The sequence below is a fragment of the Peromyscus eremicus genome, chromosome X (genome assembly GCF_949786415.1).
Source record: "Peromyscus eremicus chromosome X, PerEre_H2_v1, whole genome shotgun sequence".
NCBI classification, from domain to species: domain Eukaryota; kingdom Metazoa; phylum Chordata; class Mammalia; order Rodentia; family Cricetidae; genus Peromyscus; species Peromyscus eremicus.
Window position 1 is genome coordinate 88,181,049 of NC_081439.1, and position 14,729 is coordinate 88,195,777.

Sequence of the window (14,729 nt, forward strand, 5' to 3'; positions counted from 1 at the left end):
CATGTGGTCTTCATTTACCATGGTCTCCTGTTCCTTGTTCTCCCTCTCTGTTCTTGATCCAGCTGGGATCTGTCGGTTGTTTTTATTGGTTAGCAAGATATCCACCAACTACATTTTTATCTCTGGAGGCTCTAAAGGCTCAGATTGATGTAAGTAAATCAAAGCTCTGTATGGAAGAGCTGCTTTTGCTATTGGGGAGTGAAAGAAAGAAAAAACAGAGGCCTAGGACATTTATTTTCTAAGTGGACACACCTCAAGAAAAACATTCTTTGCTCTTTCTCATGCTCTAGCCCCACTTTGCTAGGATCAAGCCCAAGGCCTCATACAGGATTTTAGGCAAGTACTTTACCACAACCCTTATCCTAATCTTGGCCTGTTTAAAATACGTGGATGAGGAAAGACTAGGGAAATCCCTCTCACTGCTGAACTGTTATCTGCAGATGATTCAGGTAGGGGGACTACATTGCTTTTGTGTACCCACTGGTGACCCAGCTCCAATGGGTAGTTCAAATTTAGTGATCACACAGATGGCCCTGGTTAAATGAAATGTCTAACAAAACAAAACCCCCAAATCACTAATCTGGGAAAGGAATTGATAGGAACGAGATAAGTGAGGGTGTTGAGGAGAAAGGAATAAGAATTCATTATGTAATCATATGTATGGATTTGTTCCAAAAAACTTAATAAAAGAGGTATAAATGCCGCATTGAAACATAGGCTCCATAGCTCTAGAAGTTTTTACTTTAAAAAAAATCACCACATTAGTCTGCCCAAGTAGTCTAGTAATTAGAAGAATGTACTGTAAGATTCAAAGGCAGCAAGCTACAGAGTGCATTATTAACAGAATGTAGACTATATGTAGGAGAAAAATGTATGGAGAAGGGCAGAAAGTTTGGCTACCAGGGCTATATCCTGAAATCAGTGATTGCAAACTGACAAATAAAAAACTAAAAAGGCAAGTTTTCTTTCTTTAAAAAAAAAATGATGATCATATAATATGAGCTTTGATAACTATCTTTTAATTTAATACTATTTTTTGACTTACTAGACTTCTAAAATGTTGGTAGAAGTTTCATTTTCATTGGATTTACAGCTTTTCTAATAATTCACACAATTGATTTCGTTTTTGATATTTTCACCTATTTAGTTATTCACAAAATATTTGTGATTCTTTTGTTTCTCAAAATGTATCATCAGATTTATCAGGACTTATTATTTGCTTACAGATTGTTATTACATTTGGTGTAGTGAAATATTTTTTTATAAAAGTGTCCATTTTATCATATTTTGGCTCCCATTAGCTATAATGTGAGTCAATGTGATTTTATGCCAGCATAATTTGGGAGTCCAATTCCCAATATGCTTCAGGTATGTAAGATATTAACTACTAAGAACTTTTGTGGAGAATTAATTTTTAACACAGACCTATACCCCAAGATGTGGTCTGCCTTCAGTGCAGTCACTTTGAGCAGCTAACATACTTATTCTAATGATGTTGCTATTACTCAAATTGCATTCAAGACTAGTATTTTTAGAACTGCCTTGAGGCCTATATCATATTCTTTTTAATATTCTCAAAGAAGCAAATCTTCATATTTTGAATGTGGTTGTCTAGATATATCTGGAAATCACTCAGAGACAAATCCGATGTGTAATCAAACTGAATGATGCTGTAATGATATCTATTTTCTTAGTGATACATATGAAGGAAATGCCAAGAGAAAAGAAAATTTCTAAAATATTTGGAGCATTGATGGTATAATTTACATCAGTATATAACCTTCCAAGGTTACTATTTTGAAATGCCACATTCCTATGAATTTAATCATATTTCATTCAGTATTCAGCCACTGCTGACTAAATTCCAGCTGTGGTTTTTGAAGATGTTCTTTCTATATGTATAGCTTCCTAGTGCCCGAACTGCCCGCTTCCCACCCAAGACCCAGTCAGAGCCTTCCCAAGTAACTGGTAGAAATGTAGAATTAATTTGTTTTTCCTCAATCCTGTATCTAATACATTTTCTGAGCCACAATTTTCCTTCATCACCTCCACTGTGGTTGCTGGATGACAGAAAGCCGCTGATGCAGGGCCTGGCTTATGTAACTGTTTTCCCTCTGGAATTTTGATCCTGGCCCTATTCTGAATAGTCATCTAGCTTCTAAATCCCTGGCGTTTCTCAATAACCAGACCCTTCCTTCTATACCTCCACCTGCCCCCAACTGGAGGTCCGTCATTGCTCTAAATACCTCTCTTCATCCAGAAAGTCCTGCTACTGTGTCCCTGCCAGTCAGAGAAGACTGCTGTTGCTACTGCCACATCAGATGCTATATTTGGACCTTCTGAATATCTTTCTTGTGGCTTAGCTTGATGGTCTGTTTACTCTTCTCTCCGTGGCCCCCTATTGAAGTCTCAGAATCCTCATGATCATATAAGTATCTGTGGGTACTAGGTTTCAGATAATGATGTTATATAACCTTTCATATTTAAGCAACCACGGTCATTAGTGTTGTATAATTGACCATCATATTATAAAGTTTATAGAGCAATCAATGCTGATGTAAGAAGCAATTTCTGTTATATTTGTTTCTTGAACACATCATTGTACAGTTTCAAGTCAGGATACTAATTATATCTGATGTCTGGGTGCGTTTCTCCTTTTCACTGTCAAAGGTAGAAAATATTTAAATAAACATCTTGCTTTCTATGTTGGCTAAATATTTAATGAACACATAATCAAAGAAGAATTTTAAACTATAAACAGAAGCCTCTTTTGTTTAATTTAATATGTGTCAATTATTCATTTCCATAGCCGCCTACCAGACCATACTGTGAGAGAAATTGTTTTGTCACCTTTTACTTTACCTTTTCTGGTTTAATGAGTTTCCAGTGTAATGAGCTTTATCATTAACTTATTCCACATCATTATTAAAAGTGATATTCATGCCCAGCAAAATGAAACTTTTAAAGAACTAATGATAGGCAACATGGCTTGAGTGCTTCTATGTACCCTCTACTAGTCCAGGCTCTTTCAAATGTAGTAAGCTACTTAATACTTGTAACAATTCAAAGAGACAGACACTATTATTATCCTCTACTTTACAGATAAAGAAAATTAGGTAGAGAGAATTTAAATAATTGCTCAAAGCCACAGAGCTAAGAAGTACATGATGGATCCAATTCCAAACAGCATGACCCCAGCCCTCATTCTTGGCTGGTATATTTTGCCTCCATAGTAGAGATACAGAGGAAGTTAGCATTTTGTTCCCTTGACATCCCTAGAAGGTATCAAAATCAGTTATATATTCCACAAAGAAAGTAAAAATATTTGTAAAACAAGACTTAGAAAATACCATCTTCAATACAGGTCATTTTGACAAGTGAGTATGTCAGAACATTTACCATTCTAGGCACAATGCAAAGTTTTCATGTATAATTTAATTAAAACTGCTAGAGAAATGTTCCCTGAGAATGAGGTTTATAAAATGGTGTTTTAAAAATAGCTGTAAAATTGTGGGAAAAATTCCTATTTCAGTTATGCCCAATTTACCAACAGTAAGCACAACTCTACAGTCTTTTTCAGGTTACTCATTAAAGCCTGACTCCTCTGAGATAAATTTTTTAAGATCTTAACTGTCCTGCTGTGGATGTAACTGCAGGGATTATTTTCAAAATTGCTACTGGGATGATAGGATTCAGTATTACTGTTATAATCATAAAAACATACGTTTCTTTGTTCATGAATTTCACTAAAATGAGCCAATGCATTAGAGTTTTCAAATGTCATTGTAAGGCTAGGTCTCATCAAAGGTTAATTAACAGTATAAATGAAGCAGAAAGGAACACACTTACCTGAGGCAAATATGAGAAATGAGTAAAGGTTAGCTAGGTATATCCCTGAAGCAAAATCTTTTTTCAATTCACAAACTGGAATATACAGCCTGAACAGCTGATATGAAACAGATTAAAAAAGATAGTCTAAAACCTGTTTTCCTAAATAATAGTACATAGCTTATGACAACTTGTACTTTTCATCAAGCCCCCACGGGATTCTTTTTTCTGTTTTGCAAGGCTGGGAACTAAACCCAGGTCTTTGAGCATGGTAAGCAAGCATTTTGCAGTTGAGCTCTATCTGAAGCTTTCCACCTAGTTGCTCTTAAGCACCCTAAAACCCAAGACTCACTTATGTAGTTACTCAGTGTGTGCTCGTTAGATTGAACATGAAGTTTTAGTAAAGCAGTCGGAAAGCCTGGATTTACTCGGTTCCCCGGGTTCTGTGACTTAGAAAAATACAGATGTGGAGGACTTTATAAGTATTTGCAAATATGTCAGAGATGGCGGAGTGAGCCACTGAAGGAAGGGAGACATGAGAATGAAACAAATCTTTATGTCTTAGAAAAGTGAAGTGTGCCTGATCATCTTTTCCCTTAGAATATGGAATCAGAAAATGCAGCAGCTGAAAATATGGAAACAGGAAATTTGGAAGCAAAAAGCATGGAAGCTAAAAATATGAAATTTGAGACATTGTCTTCTGTCTCGGCCCTGCAAGCACTGTCCAGTCTACTGTATCCTGAGGAAGAGGATGATTTGGATGCTGAACAGGTGGTCATGCACTTAAAGATATATTAATTACGCTAAAGGAAGTTGTGGAACTGTATTTGAACACCTCGTCCCCACCTTGCTGTGGGAGCAGAAATGTCATCTGATACATGTATAGGAGGCGGCAAGGCTTATTATGCATGAGACTATAACCTCTAGTACATTTCTAGCAAACATAATTATATTTTTTCTACACCACCTGAACACTGAATAGGAAAATAGTTCTGTAACTATGGTAGCAGTAGCCACATTTCAAAATGTTTGTCATTTGTATTTATGGTCAAAGAATGCTTGACAACCATTGCAGAGAGGAGTAGCTGGGATTGTTTATGCCTAGACAATATTTCTACATAGAAAATATTTTCAATTATGCAGTATTAATTGATTTCCCAATCCTAGTCTCTTAATTTTAAAAAAAAGCCTACATATGAAAACAACAAAATATTTTAAGCCAAATGATAGGGAAAAATAGCTTTCATCTACTAACAGGGGTTTCCCAGCACATGCTCAGATGTATAATCCGGTGATTTTCATTTGGGGGTCTGGACAGGTAGCACCTTTAAACCTTGGAGCAGTAAGATTGGCTTCATTTAGGATAGAAGAGTTACCAGTCCAAGGCCACTGCTATCATTTCCCGGACACCCTGGTCTTCCCTCCCTCCTTAAATAGAAGTGTGCTTTGGCAATTAATTAGATTAGCCAGGATAAAGAAAGTTTGGTGCACAATTATCCTACTATATCAGAACATTTCAATTTCCATAAAATTATTTTAATGAAATTATACTATGCCCACACATAAACCATGTTCTATGAAAGTATATATCAATTTATTTCTTCCAATTTTTTTGATGTAGTGTGAAAACACGTGCTTTATGAATGGACCACAAATCAATGGTCCATTCAGTGACCCAGATCAATATCCAACCTCATTAGGTGAAACAGATCAGAATTTAAAAAGATAGGAAATGAAAATAAAATTTGTAGAAGAGGGCTACTGAGTCAGCACAGAGCCAAGGTGAAGAGACGTGAAGTTTTAGAGAAAAGCCTTAGTAGAGCCAAACAAAGAAAAACCAAGTCATTGATAATAGCATCAAATATATACAACAAGTAAGACACAGGGAGAAAAAGTTAGATGCAGGGTATCCACGAAGTTGGATACATTTTGCTCCCTAAGCTGAAATAGCAAAATGCTAACTTTTCAGAGCATACATCCTGGGAAAGATAGGCTTATACTACATAGAGTATAGTAAGTATTTGAAAGACAGAAACCCTTAATATTGTTAAGCAGAGCTTGTGATTGGAACTGATACAGAGGTAAAGATCAACACTGGTTACAAACCCTCTTCCCTTTGGTGTTTATGTGGAAGGATGTTTATTTGCAACTAGAGATTTTTCTAGGAGGAAAGATGAGTGTTTATGAAAATAGAGAGACTGTAACATCATTTTACTGAATTGCACAATTCATAATAGAAAATTACCATAATAATATATGATTGTGTATGTGTGGGTTATAAGCAATTTTGAGATAATTGGTCACTCAGACATCTCAGTACAGATAACATTAGAGGGTATAGAATTAGAGATTCAGTACAGTGGGAGAATAATTAATGTTCCTACTGAACTATTAAATTTTCCTGGGGAGAAAATGCCTTTCGTTTTTAACATGTATCAATCCTGAGAACTAGGAAATGATTACAAGAATGATGTGTTCTCTAAAATGGACTCTGAAAAACAGCAAGAGAACTGTTGCATACACATTGGTTCATTTACACCATCCCTCTTCTAAATGAATTGTTAATTCTCTGGAAGATTGGGAAGAGAGTCTGTTGTTTTTCAAACTCCCAGGTGATCTCAAGACTTACGGGAAATAAGATTCCACCAATCTTCAGACACTGTGACAAGGATGTTCAAAATCTCTCCAGTACTACAAAGTGACATGGATTGGAATGACAAATTGCTCAGATAATTGACTGTAGATACATGGTACAGGCTTAAAAGATGCCCTTATAGAAAACAATTACTAGGTGGTGGTTTATTATTTCATTCTACCACCTCACTTGAAATTTTATTTTTAATCATTTATTTTGATTAAGTTAATAAATTGAAACTCCCCTTCACTCTAATATACTCATCCAATCATAACTGTCCATGAAGAGCATATCAATTTTTGCCAGAATGCTCCTGGTTTCATTTCTACTGATTTAAATTTTCTATGGAAAGAGACACTGCAAAACAAGAGGCCCTTGTGTTCCAAGAACTGCTTTGCTCTGATTGACTATTAGTATTCTGATGATTAATAATTTAATAAAAGTACCACACATTTATGTGACCTCAGTGATTAAACAGAACAAAATCGGTCCAGAATACTGCTGGGATTTTCACATAAAAATTTCTGCAGTTCCTTAACTCCACACATACAGTTTTAGATCTCCTTTTGGAAAAACATTACCATCTCACACACTGTTGTGATATTACATATTAATTTATGATTTATAACTTTTGGGATAGTTTAACATAATAGAGACCCAGGTGAGCTTTCTTAACAACATACAAGGACATACATTATTCTTCTCACCCAAACAGCACTCTGCAACTTTTGTACATGTCTGAAGTCTTGGATTATGAGGGCAAGAACTAAAAGGGGGAGTTAGAGGTGCTAGTGTGCCAGAATCCATGGAAATAAGGATATTTTGACCACCAGTAATGGAGTGACTCAGAACCTCAGAGTCTGATGTTAGAATGAACAATTAGGAAGAAATTTGAGATTGCATTGAAATATCCAAGAATTCCTGAAAGGGGCCAGTGAGGTGATGGGCTAAGTATGTGTTTCACTAGGTCGAAAAGAGCGAAAACTCTTCTGCAAGGGGGTGCACACTAATAAAAACATAATAAAAATGACGACAAAATAAGCATATGGCTGTATGAAAAAAGAAGTGGTTTGGCATTCATCTGACACTGTAAATTGGAAGCTGCTGCATTAGGAAGTGGGGAAAAGAGCAACATTTCATCCCCAAAGTAGAGAGAGATAAGAACAGTTATTAGGACTTTTAAATGGATCCTTTGATGTCTAAACTCTTAGCTTTTGCTTACTCTTATTTAAATAAAGTACTCCCATAAGTCTGTCTTTCATCTGACTATAACCAAACACTGCCCAAACCACAAAGTGCCAATGCTTTTCTACTGACACTTGGTTCTAACCTTCATAGAGATGAATGTGGCTCATTCCTCCTCTCCCAAGGGATATACGATTCACTAGGCTGGAACCAGGGATTTAGTTCGACCAAAAAAATCAATTCGGCCTCAGAGTCTATTAAAGCAAATACTTTTTTGAAAGGACGAGGAAAGCACATTGAAAACAATAGTTGGCATCTGTGTCTGTGTTGTGTAACAATAGTGAATGATTAAAGTGGAACTGTTTATGAGGGTTGTTTCTTTTAGACAGACAACTCATCAGATCTAAATTATTAGTAGTGATATATGTTATACAAGTAGTGGTTCCAGAATAGTAGACTTCTTTGTTTTTACTCAAGGCACAACTCACACCTGCTATTGGAGCCATGGGTCCTGGGAATATTGGACCGCCTAAAGCCAAAGAGCCCAAAGGTAAGTTGTTTAATAAAGTAATGTAGATAAATAGAATCAATATAGTATTTTCCTCAGCAAAGGCAGATTAATAAAAACTAATATTTAATAAGATGAAGTAAATGACGTATTAGATACTTCAGATCGCTGTGAAGGTGCACCTGAAGTGTTTTCACCACAGACAAATGATAGACATGTGAAGTAATGCATATGTCTTGATTTAGTCATTCCATCATTTATGCGCACTTTAAAACTTTGTTGCACATGACAACAAATTAATTTTTAATTTGTCAATTCAAAACAAGCATGTGATTTCTAAGAGATAAAGAGGTGAGTTGAGCTGGGCGGTGGTGACGCATGCCTTTGGTCCCAGCACTAGGGAGGCAGAGGCAGGAGGATCTCTATGAGTTTGAGACCAGTCTCGTCTACAGAGTGAGTTCCAGGACAGCCAGGGCTGTTACACAAATCCTGTCTCAAAAACCAAAACAAAACAAAAAGAAGTGAGTTGAAGCAATCCTGCTGAGCAGCCGTTTACATGCAAAGATGACATTTTTACTTATGCTTCAGGTTAGTAGTTTCTAATAAGGAAAATTCATTTTCCTTGAACTGTCTGCATTCCTTGGTGCATTTTCTAGATAAAAGACTGAGGAAATGATACATGATTAGGCCTAATTTTAGGCACGTTCCTCATCTTCTGTTACAACCATAGGAATATCAAGACCTAGATTTTTCATTTTTTCAGTCTTGTATAGTGTAGCAATTTCACAAAATCCATTTATTAAAACAAGTTCAATAAATACTCACTGGATATTTAAATATATTGAGAGTCTGTTCTGTACCAGTCAATATGATCATCTTTGTGACTACAAAGGAAATAAAAAAATCTGTTCTGACAGAGCTTAAAGAGTTCTAAAGAAGAAAGCAAAACAAACAGCTATGTAATTTTATCTTACATCAAAATGTCTCTAAAGGGAAAGTTCATGGGGTTCCTTAAAAAAAAAATCACTGGCGCAGGGGCTAGGATTGTAGTTCAGTGTTAAATACTCAGCTAACACAACAAACAAACAAACAAATAAACCACAGTTCAAAAAAATAAGAAAGCCATTTTTGTGACCCCCAAGCACTTCTGTTTATACATTTTCACAGAATGGAATATTTTACAAATCTTTGAAAATGTGAAAGCGTTAATTCTCTAGCAACAGAGGATGATCAGAAAGGAGAAGCACATTTTGTTCATCAAATTAACTGATTTAAAAGATAGTGTGTAGAAAAAAAATGTTTAAAATAATGGATAAATTGAGGTCTGAGGGTGGTTTTAAATTTTCAGTTATTATTACTGTGCACTCAAGAAGCTCTTTGCTCTACTCCAGAGATACTCAGTATATGACAAACTAGTACATATCTGGGTGGATTTCCATGTTGCCATATTTCCAATAATGTAGGTCTGATAATCTCAAAAATTGGAGGGCAATGAGTCATGTGTAAAATGTTATGTATAAGCCTGCACTTAGGCTTTGGAAAACTCATGCTAGATAGAAGCAGATGCTTTACAAAGAACTGTGGAATTGAAAACGTGACACTCAGGTGCATTTCTGGGAAAGCTTAAAAGGACCGAGAGGAATGTTTTGTGTGTAAGATGGGTCTCCATTTGATGCATCGATGGAAAGAATGCATGCTGGGCTTTTGCATGCTTACTGGAGCCTATAGATTTTTAAACATTTAAAAATGATACATAGAAACCCAAGCACCTGCTCAGCTCTGCATAAAGGACAAGTGATAGAGAGCTTCCTTAAAGTGCGCATGTGCAGTAGGAAAATACTGCATTAAAAAGTAATCATTTCCAGCCATTGTTTTCCATTGCTTTAATTGACATGATTTTTAAAAATTGTGTAACGCATACATAGAAATTGTGTCAAAGAGCTTTTATAGTAAAACACAATGCAAGACAATATAACTATCCAAATCAGATTGCTTATGCTTCATTTTTTCTTAAGTGAAAATTTTACACAAGAACCTATTTGTATTTCTGAAAAATATGTATACCACCAGCATAACTATACTGATTATCTCCAGGCCATTGAGTTGTAGATTATCGTATTTTCTTCTTCTTGCTTTTGTGTTTTTTCTACAGTTATTGTTACATTTATGTAATGCATTGGCCTATAATGATAATAAAGGTAATTTATAATTTAGTTTACAGGGACCAAAAATGAGTTAGTGATTACAAATAAAAATGTTTTTGATTAGTTGTCCCAAATGAGTATGAAGAACATGAACAAGTAACAGCTTCAGTTATGTCTTCTCTTTCTTCACAGCCATCCCTAAATCTAGTGGTAATGAAAGTGAGAACATCTGGAATCCAGAAGAGGTTCCAGAAGGAGCAGAACATGATGATATATGGGATATTCGAGAAATCCCAGAGTAAGTCAAGTGACACCAGGAATGTGTTTACATACTTAGGTTCGATGTATCATCTGATACTATTATATTTTTATAAAGTTCATGAAGTAACTTGCACCACCTAAAAGATAAAACTACAGTGCTATACAAAGGGTACATACAATTGATTATTTTTCCTATTCTAGAACAAAGACAAATAATGAAATACAATGCCTTCCTATTAGTTATTTACCTAGCAATAGTGAAAAATATGGCCATTTCCATTATTAAATTTACATTCAATTTCAGTTTTTGTTTAATGTAGAACTACCAGTAAGAGAAAAACAGCCCATTAAATTATAAACACACATACAACAAAATTACAATACCATGTTTGTGTGTCAAAGACCTACTTTTAATTACTCAATGTTCTGTAGTTTCAGTACAAGGTTATGTCCTCCCTCCAATTATCAATTATTATGCAGACTTATTTACTAGATATTTCAGGACTATGCTCAGTGTTCAGTATATTTTGCAACTGAGATTCAAGTTTTGCTCTACAACCGTTTCGTGCAAAATCTTTTAATTGTGATAAAAAATTCACTCTTTTAAGGAATGGTTAAATAGACTTTTAAATACTTATATACATTTGTATCTTAAAATCTTGAGTATTTAAAATACCTAGAAATATAAAACAAGTATTTCTGAATTATAATGTACTTTGTTAGTTTTAGGCTTCTGTTTTGTTTTGTTTTAGAATGGGTCAGGCTGTACTGCCTAAGCTGGCCTGGACTTGGGATCTTTCCTCCACCTTCAAGTCTGGCCTACTTTATTCTGAAAGTCTTTTTTTTTTTTTTTTGGATTTTCGAGACAGGGTTTCTCTATGTAGCTTTGTGCCTTTCCTGGATCTTGCTCTGTAGACCAGGCTGGCCTCGAACTCACAAAGATCCGCCTGCCTCTGCCTCCTGAGTGCTAGGATTAAAGGCCTGTGCCACCACCGCCCGACTCTGAAAGACTTTTATGGCAAGTGAGCTGACATTTTTAAGTCTGACTACAAAACTTTCTGGTGTATATTTTTTAATTATGCTTGTATGCTTTGAAAATAAAAGCAATGGTAGATCTCAGATAATTAACTGAAGGGAAGGATACAGATTTCTAATAAGTAATGTCAAAGACCTGAAAGCTTTATTTTTTAAAAAAATCAAAAATTTAAAACATTTATATAACTTCTCTTTTCAAGGTCCATGTCCTAGTTAGGATTACTATTGTTGTGAGGAAACACCATGACCAAAGCAACTTGTAGAGGAAAGGGTTAATTTGACTCACCCTTATTTCTACATTGCTGTTCTTCACTGAAGGAAGTCAGGACAGGACTCACACGGGGCAGGAGCCTGGAGTCAGGAACTGGTACAGAGGCCATGGAGGGGTGACTCTAGCTTGTGTCAAATTGACATAAAAATAGCCACCACAGTCCATTCGTTAGCCAAGCCTGTGTAAGATACATCTCTAGTCAGTCTTTAAAACCTGCTTATAAAGGCATCTTAAAATTTACAGATAATCTTAACATCTTACATCATAAATATTTGGCAGAATTATCTGTCTCTGTGTTTTCAGTTTAAAATGAAAGTGAAATAGTTTAGGTGCAATACATGTTAAATGATTTACATGCCTTTAATCCCAGCACCCGGGAAGCAGAGGCAGGCAGATCTCTGTGAGTTTGAGGCCCGCCGGGGCTACCCAGTTCCAGAAAGGTGCAAAGCTACACAGAGAAACCCTGTCTCACAGAAACCAAAAATAAAAAATAAAAATAAAAATAAAAAAGGTAAACACATGGCCCAAAAGGAATAAAGTAAAAAATTGTCAAACTTTTTATCCTGCTTTGGGTACTTCAATTAAAAAAAATCTAGTTTTTCAATTGACATATGTTTATTTTAAACCTTGCAAAAGAAACTCCAATTTTTTTTTACTTGAAAATAGGTTTTTTCATATAATATATCCTGATTACAATTTTCCTTCACTTTATTCCTCCACTTCCTCCATATCTTTCCTCCCATCAGGATCCACCCCCTTTCTGTCTCCCATTAAAAAACCAAACAAGCTTCTAAAGGATAATAATAATATGATATATAATAAGATTTAAAAATAAAAAACAAAGCCAGGCGTTGGTGGCGCACGCCTTTAATCCCAGCACTCGGGAGGCAGAGGCAGGTGGATCTCTGTGAGTTTGAGGCCAGCCTGGTCTACAGAGCGAGATCCAGGAAAGGCACAAAGCTACACAGAGAAACCCTGTCTAAAAAAAAAAAAAAAAAAAAAAAAAAAAAAAAAAAAAAAAAAAAAAAAAAGATTTAAAAAAAATCCGAATACATTGTAATAGTACAAAACAAACAGAAAGAAAAGAGCCCAAGAAAAGATATCAACTCAGAGACTCACTTGTTGGCACAAATAGGAATCCTATAAAACACAAAGCTTGAAGCCATATTATATACACAAAGGACCTGTAGGGTAAAAATGAGAGAAAAAAAGTTAAAAATAAAAAAGATAAAATTAAAAGAAAAGGCCCTGCTATGCCATTTTGAGACAAAGAACCTACAGGATTCCGTTGAGTTCGTTTTGTGTTGGGCAGGTGGCACATTTCTGTGTCTAAAGAATGACTAACTCTCAAGTTGTATGACACCCATGTATCTATATGAAAGTCATTCATTTGTCATATTATAGAATGAAAGCCTCACATCCATATGCAGCCAGACTGAAACTAGAGTAAATGTCCACTTTTCACCTAGACATTTGAAGTTCTCCAGAGAGCATCTGCCACGGTTCAAAGAGAATAATAACTCCAGTCACGACATGAACAAAACTGCTTTATAAAAAATTTTTGTCTCGATTTTTTTTCCTTATGGAGATTCACTTCAAAAATGTCCTAATGGATAAAGAGGAAAATGGATAATGAACATGAAGTTCACAAAAGAAGAGTTGTAGCCACCAAATGGAAAGTAACAAGGACCTAAGCTGAGTCATTGGCTTGGCGGTAGGGTTACAAGGCTCATTACTTCAGGGAGTTTGAAGGAATATTTAGTAATCGACAACATATGAAGCATGGGAGGAAAGCATCAAAGAGGATGCTGAATTTATTATTTAGGATTGGAGATGGGGAAGACACAGTTATGTGTTGGATACATAAACTCTGAGGTGCCTTGGGGACCTCAAGGTAAACCTAGATAGTATGAGGTAGGGAAATGGTGTCCTTTGCTTAGGATAAGTGCAGAAACTTGAGGAATTTCATTTGGGAAGTCATGCACATGCAGTTCAGCTCCTTCTGTTTTGTTCACCTTTATAAATACTTGGTGGACACTACAGCTTATTAAGAGAAAGGTATTCCGCATCAAGCAGCTACCTATTGCTAGTCCCGTTCAAACTCAGAGACATTTCTTTCTCATTCTTGTTCTTTCTTATTTACAAGTTGTCAGAAAGTCAAGTCTTTTAGCCTTCTAATCTGCAGTTGCGCTATTTCTCCGGGTAGAATTAAAATTAAAGATAAATTTATAAATCTGAGCGTGTGGGTCCTTGGTAGAACACTTTGCAGCATGTGTATGATGCCCTTGTTTAGATTCCAAGCACTGAAAGAAGAAGAAAGGGGGGAGAGGAGAGAGGAGGAGGAGGGAGAGAAGAAAGAGAAGGAAAGAGAAAAGGAGGGGAAAGGGAAGAAGGATGAAAAAGGAAAAAAAAAACCTTGTAAATCTCTGTTTTGTTCTATTGGCACAGATAGAGTACCTCAAAGGAAATATTTGTGAAGTGTATGTGTGTGTGTGTGTGTGTGTGTGTGAGAGAGAGAGAGAGAGAGAGAGAGAGAGAGAGAGAGAGAGAGAGAGAGAGAGAGAGAGAGAGAGAAAGAGAGAGATCAGGAAAACCTTTCATGTATTAGGAGTCCCATTGGACTTGAATCAAAACCCCATAGTCCAGCTGTGACAACTATACCACCACCGTGTTTCTGCTGTAGAGCTTTAGAAGCACAAGCAACCATTGAGATCAGGTCATTCACACCTGTGTCTCCTATAAATCATACAAATGTAGGAGCCAAGATCCTGTGCATTTGTAACTTCACCAAGGTCACACAGTTAATGACAGACAATACTGAATCTAGATTGTCTTTACTTTGCAGTTTACAGTCAGCAAAGG

General features: G+C 35.9%; 1 protein-coding gene across 1 annotated transcript in view; it reads left to right on the forward strand.

Annotated features, from left to right (window-relative positions):
- Nucleotides 1-14,729, forward strand: part of Dnaaf6 (dynein axonemal assembly factor 6) — a 42,045-nt gene that overhangs the window by 5,376 nt on the left and 21,940 nt on the right. The window contains exons 2-4 of the mRNA XM_059251089.1: nucleotides 4,429-4,599; nucleotides 8,126-8,198; nucleotides 10,493-10,598. Of these exons, the coding sequence (XP_059107072.1) occupies nucleotides 4,432-4,599; nucleotides 8,126-8,198; nucleotides 10,493-10,598 (347 nt within the window). The 5' untranslated portion in view covers nucleotides 4,429-4,431. The remainder of the gene's footprint in view (nucleotides 1-4,428; nucleotides 4,600-8,125; nucleotides 8,199-10,492; nucleotides 10,599-14,729) is intronic.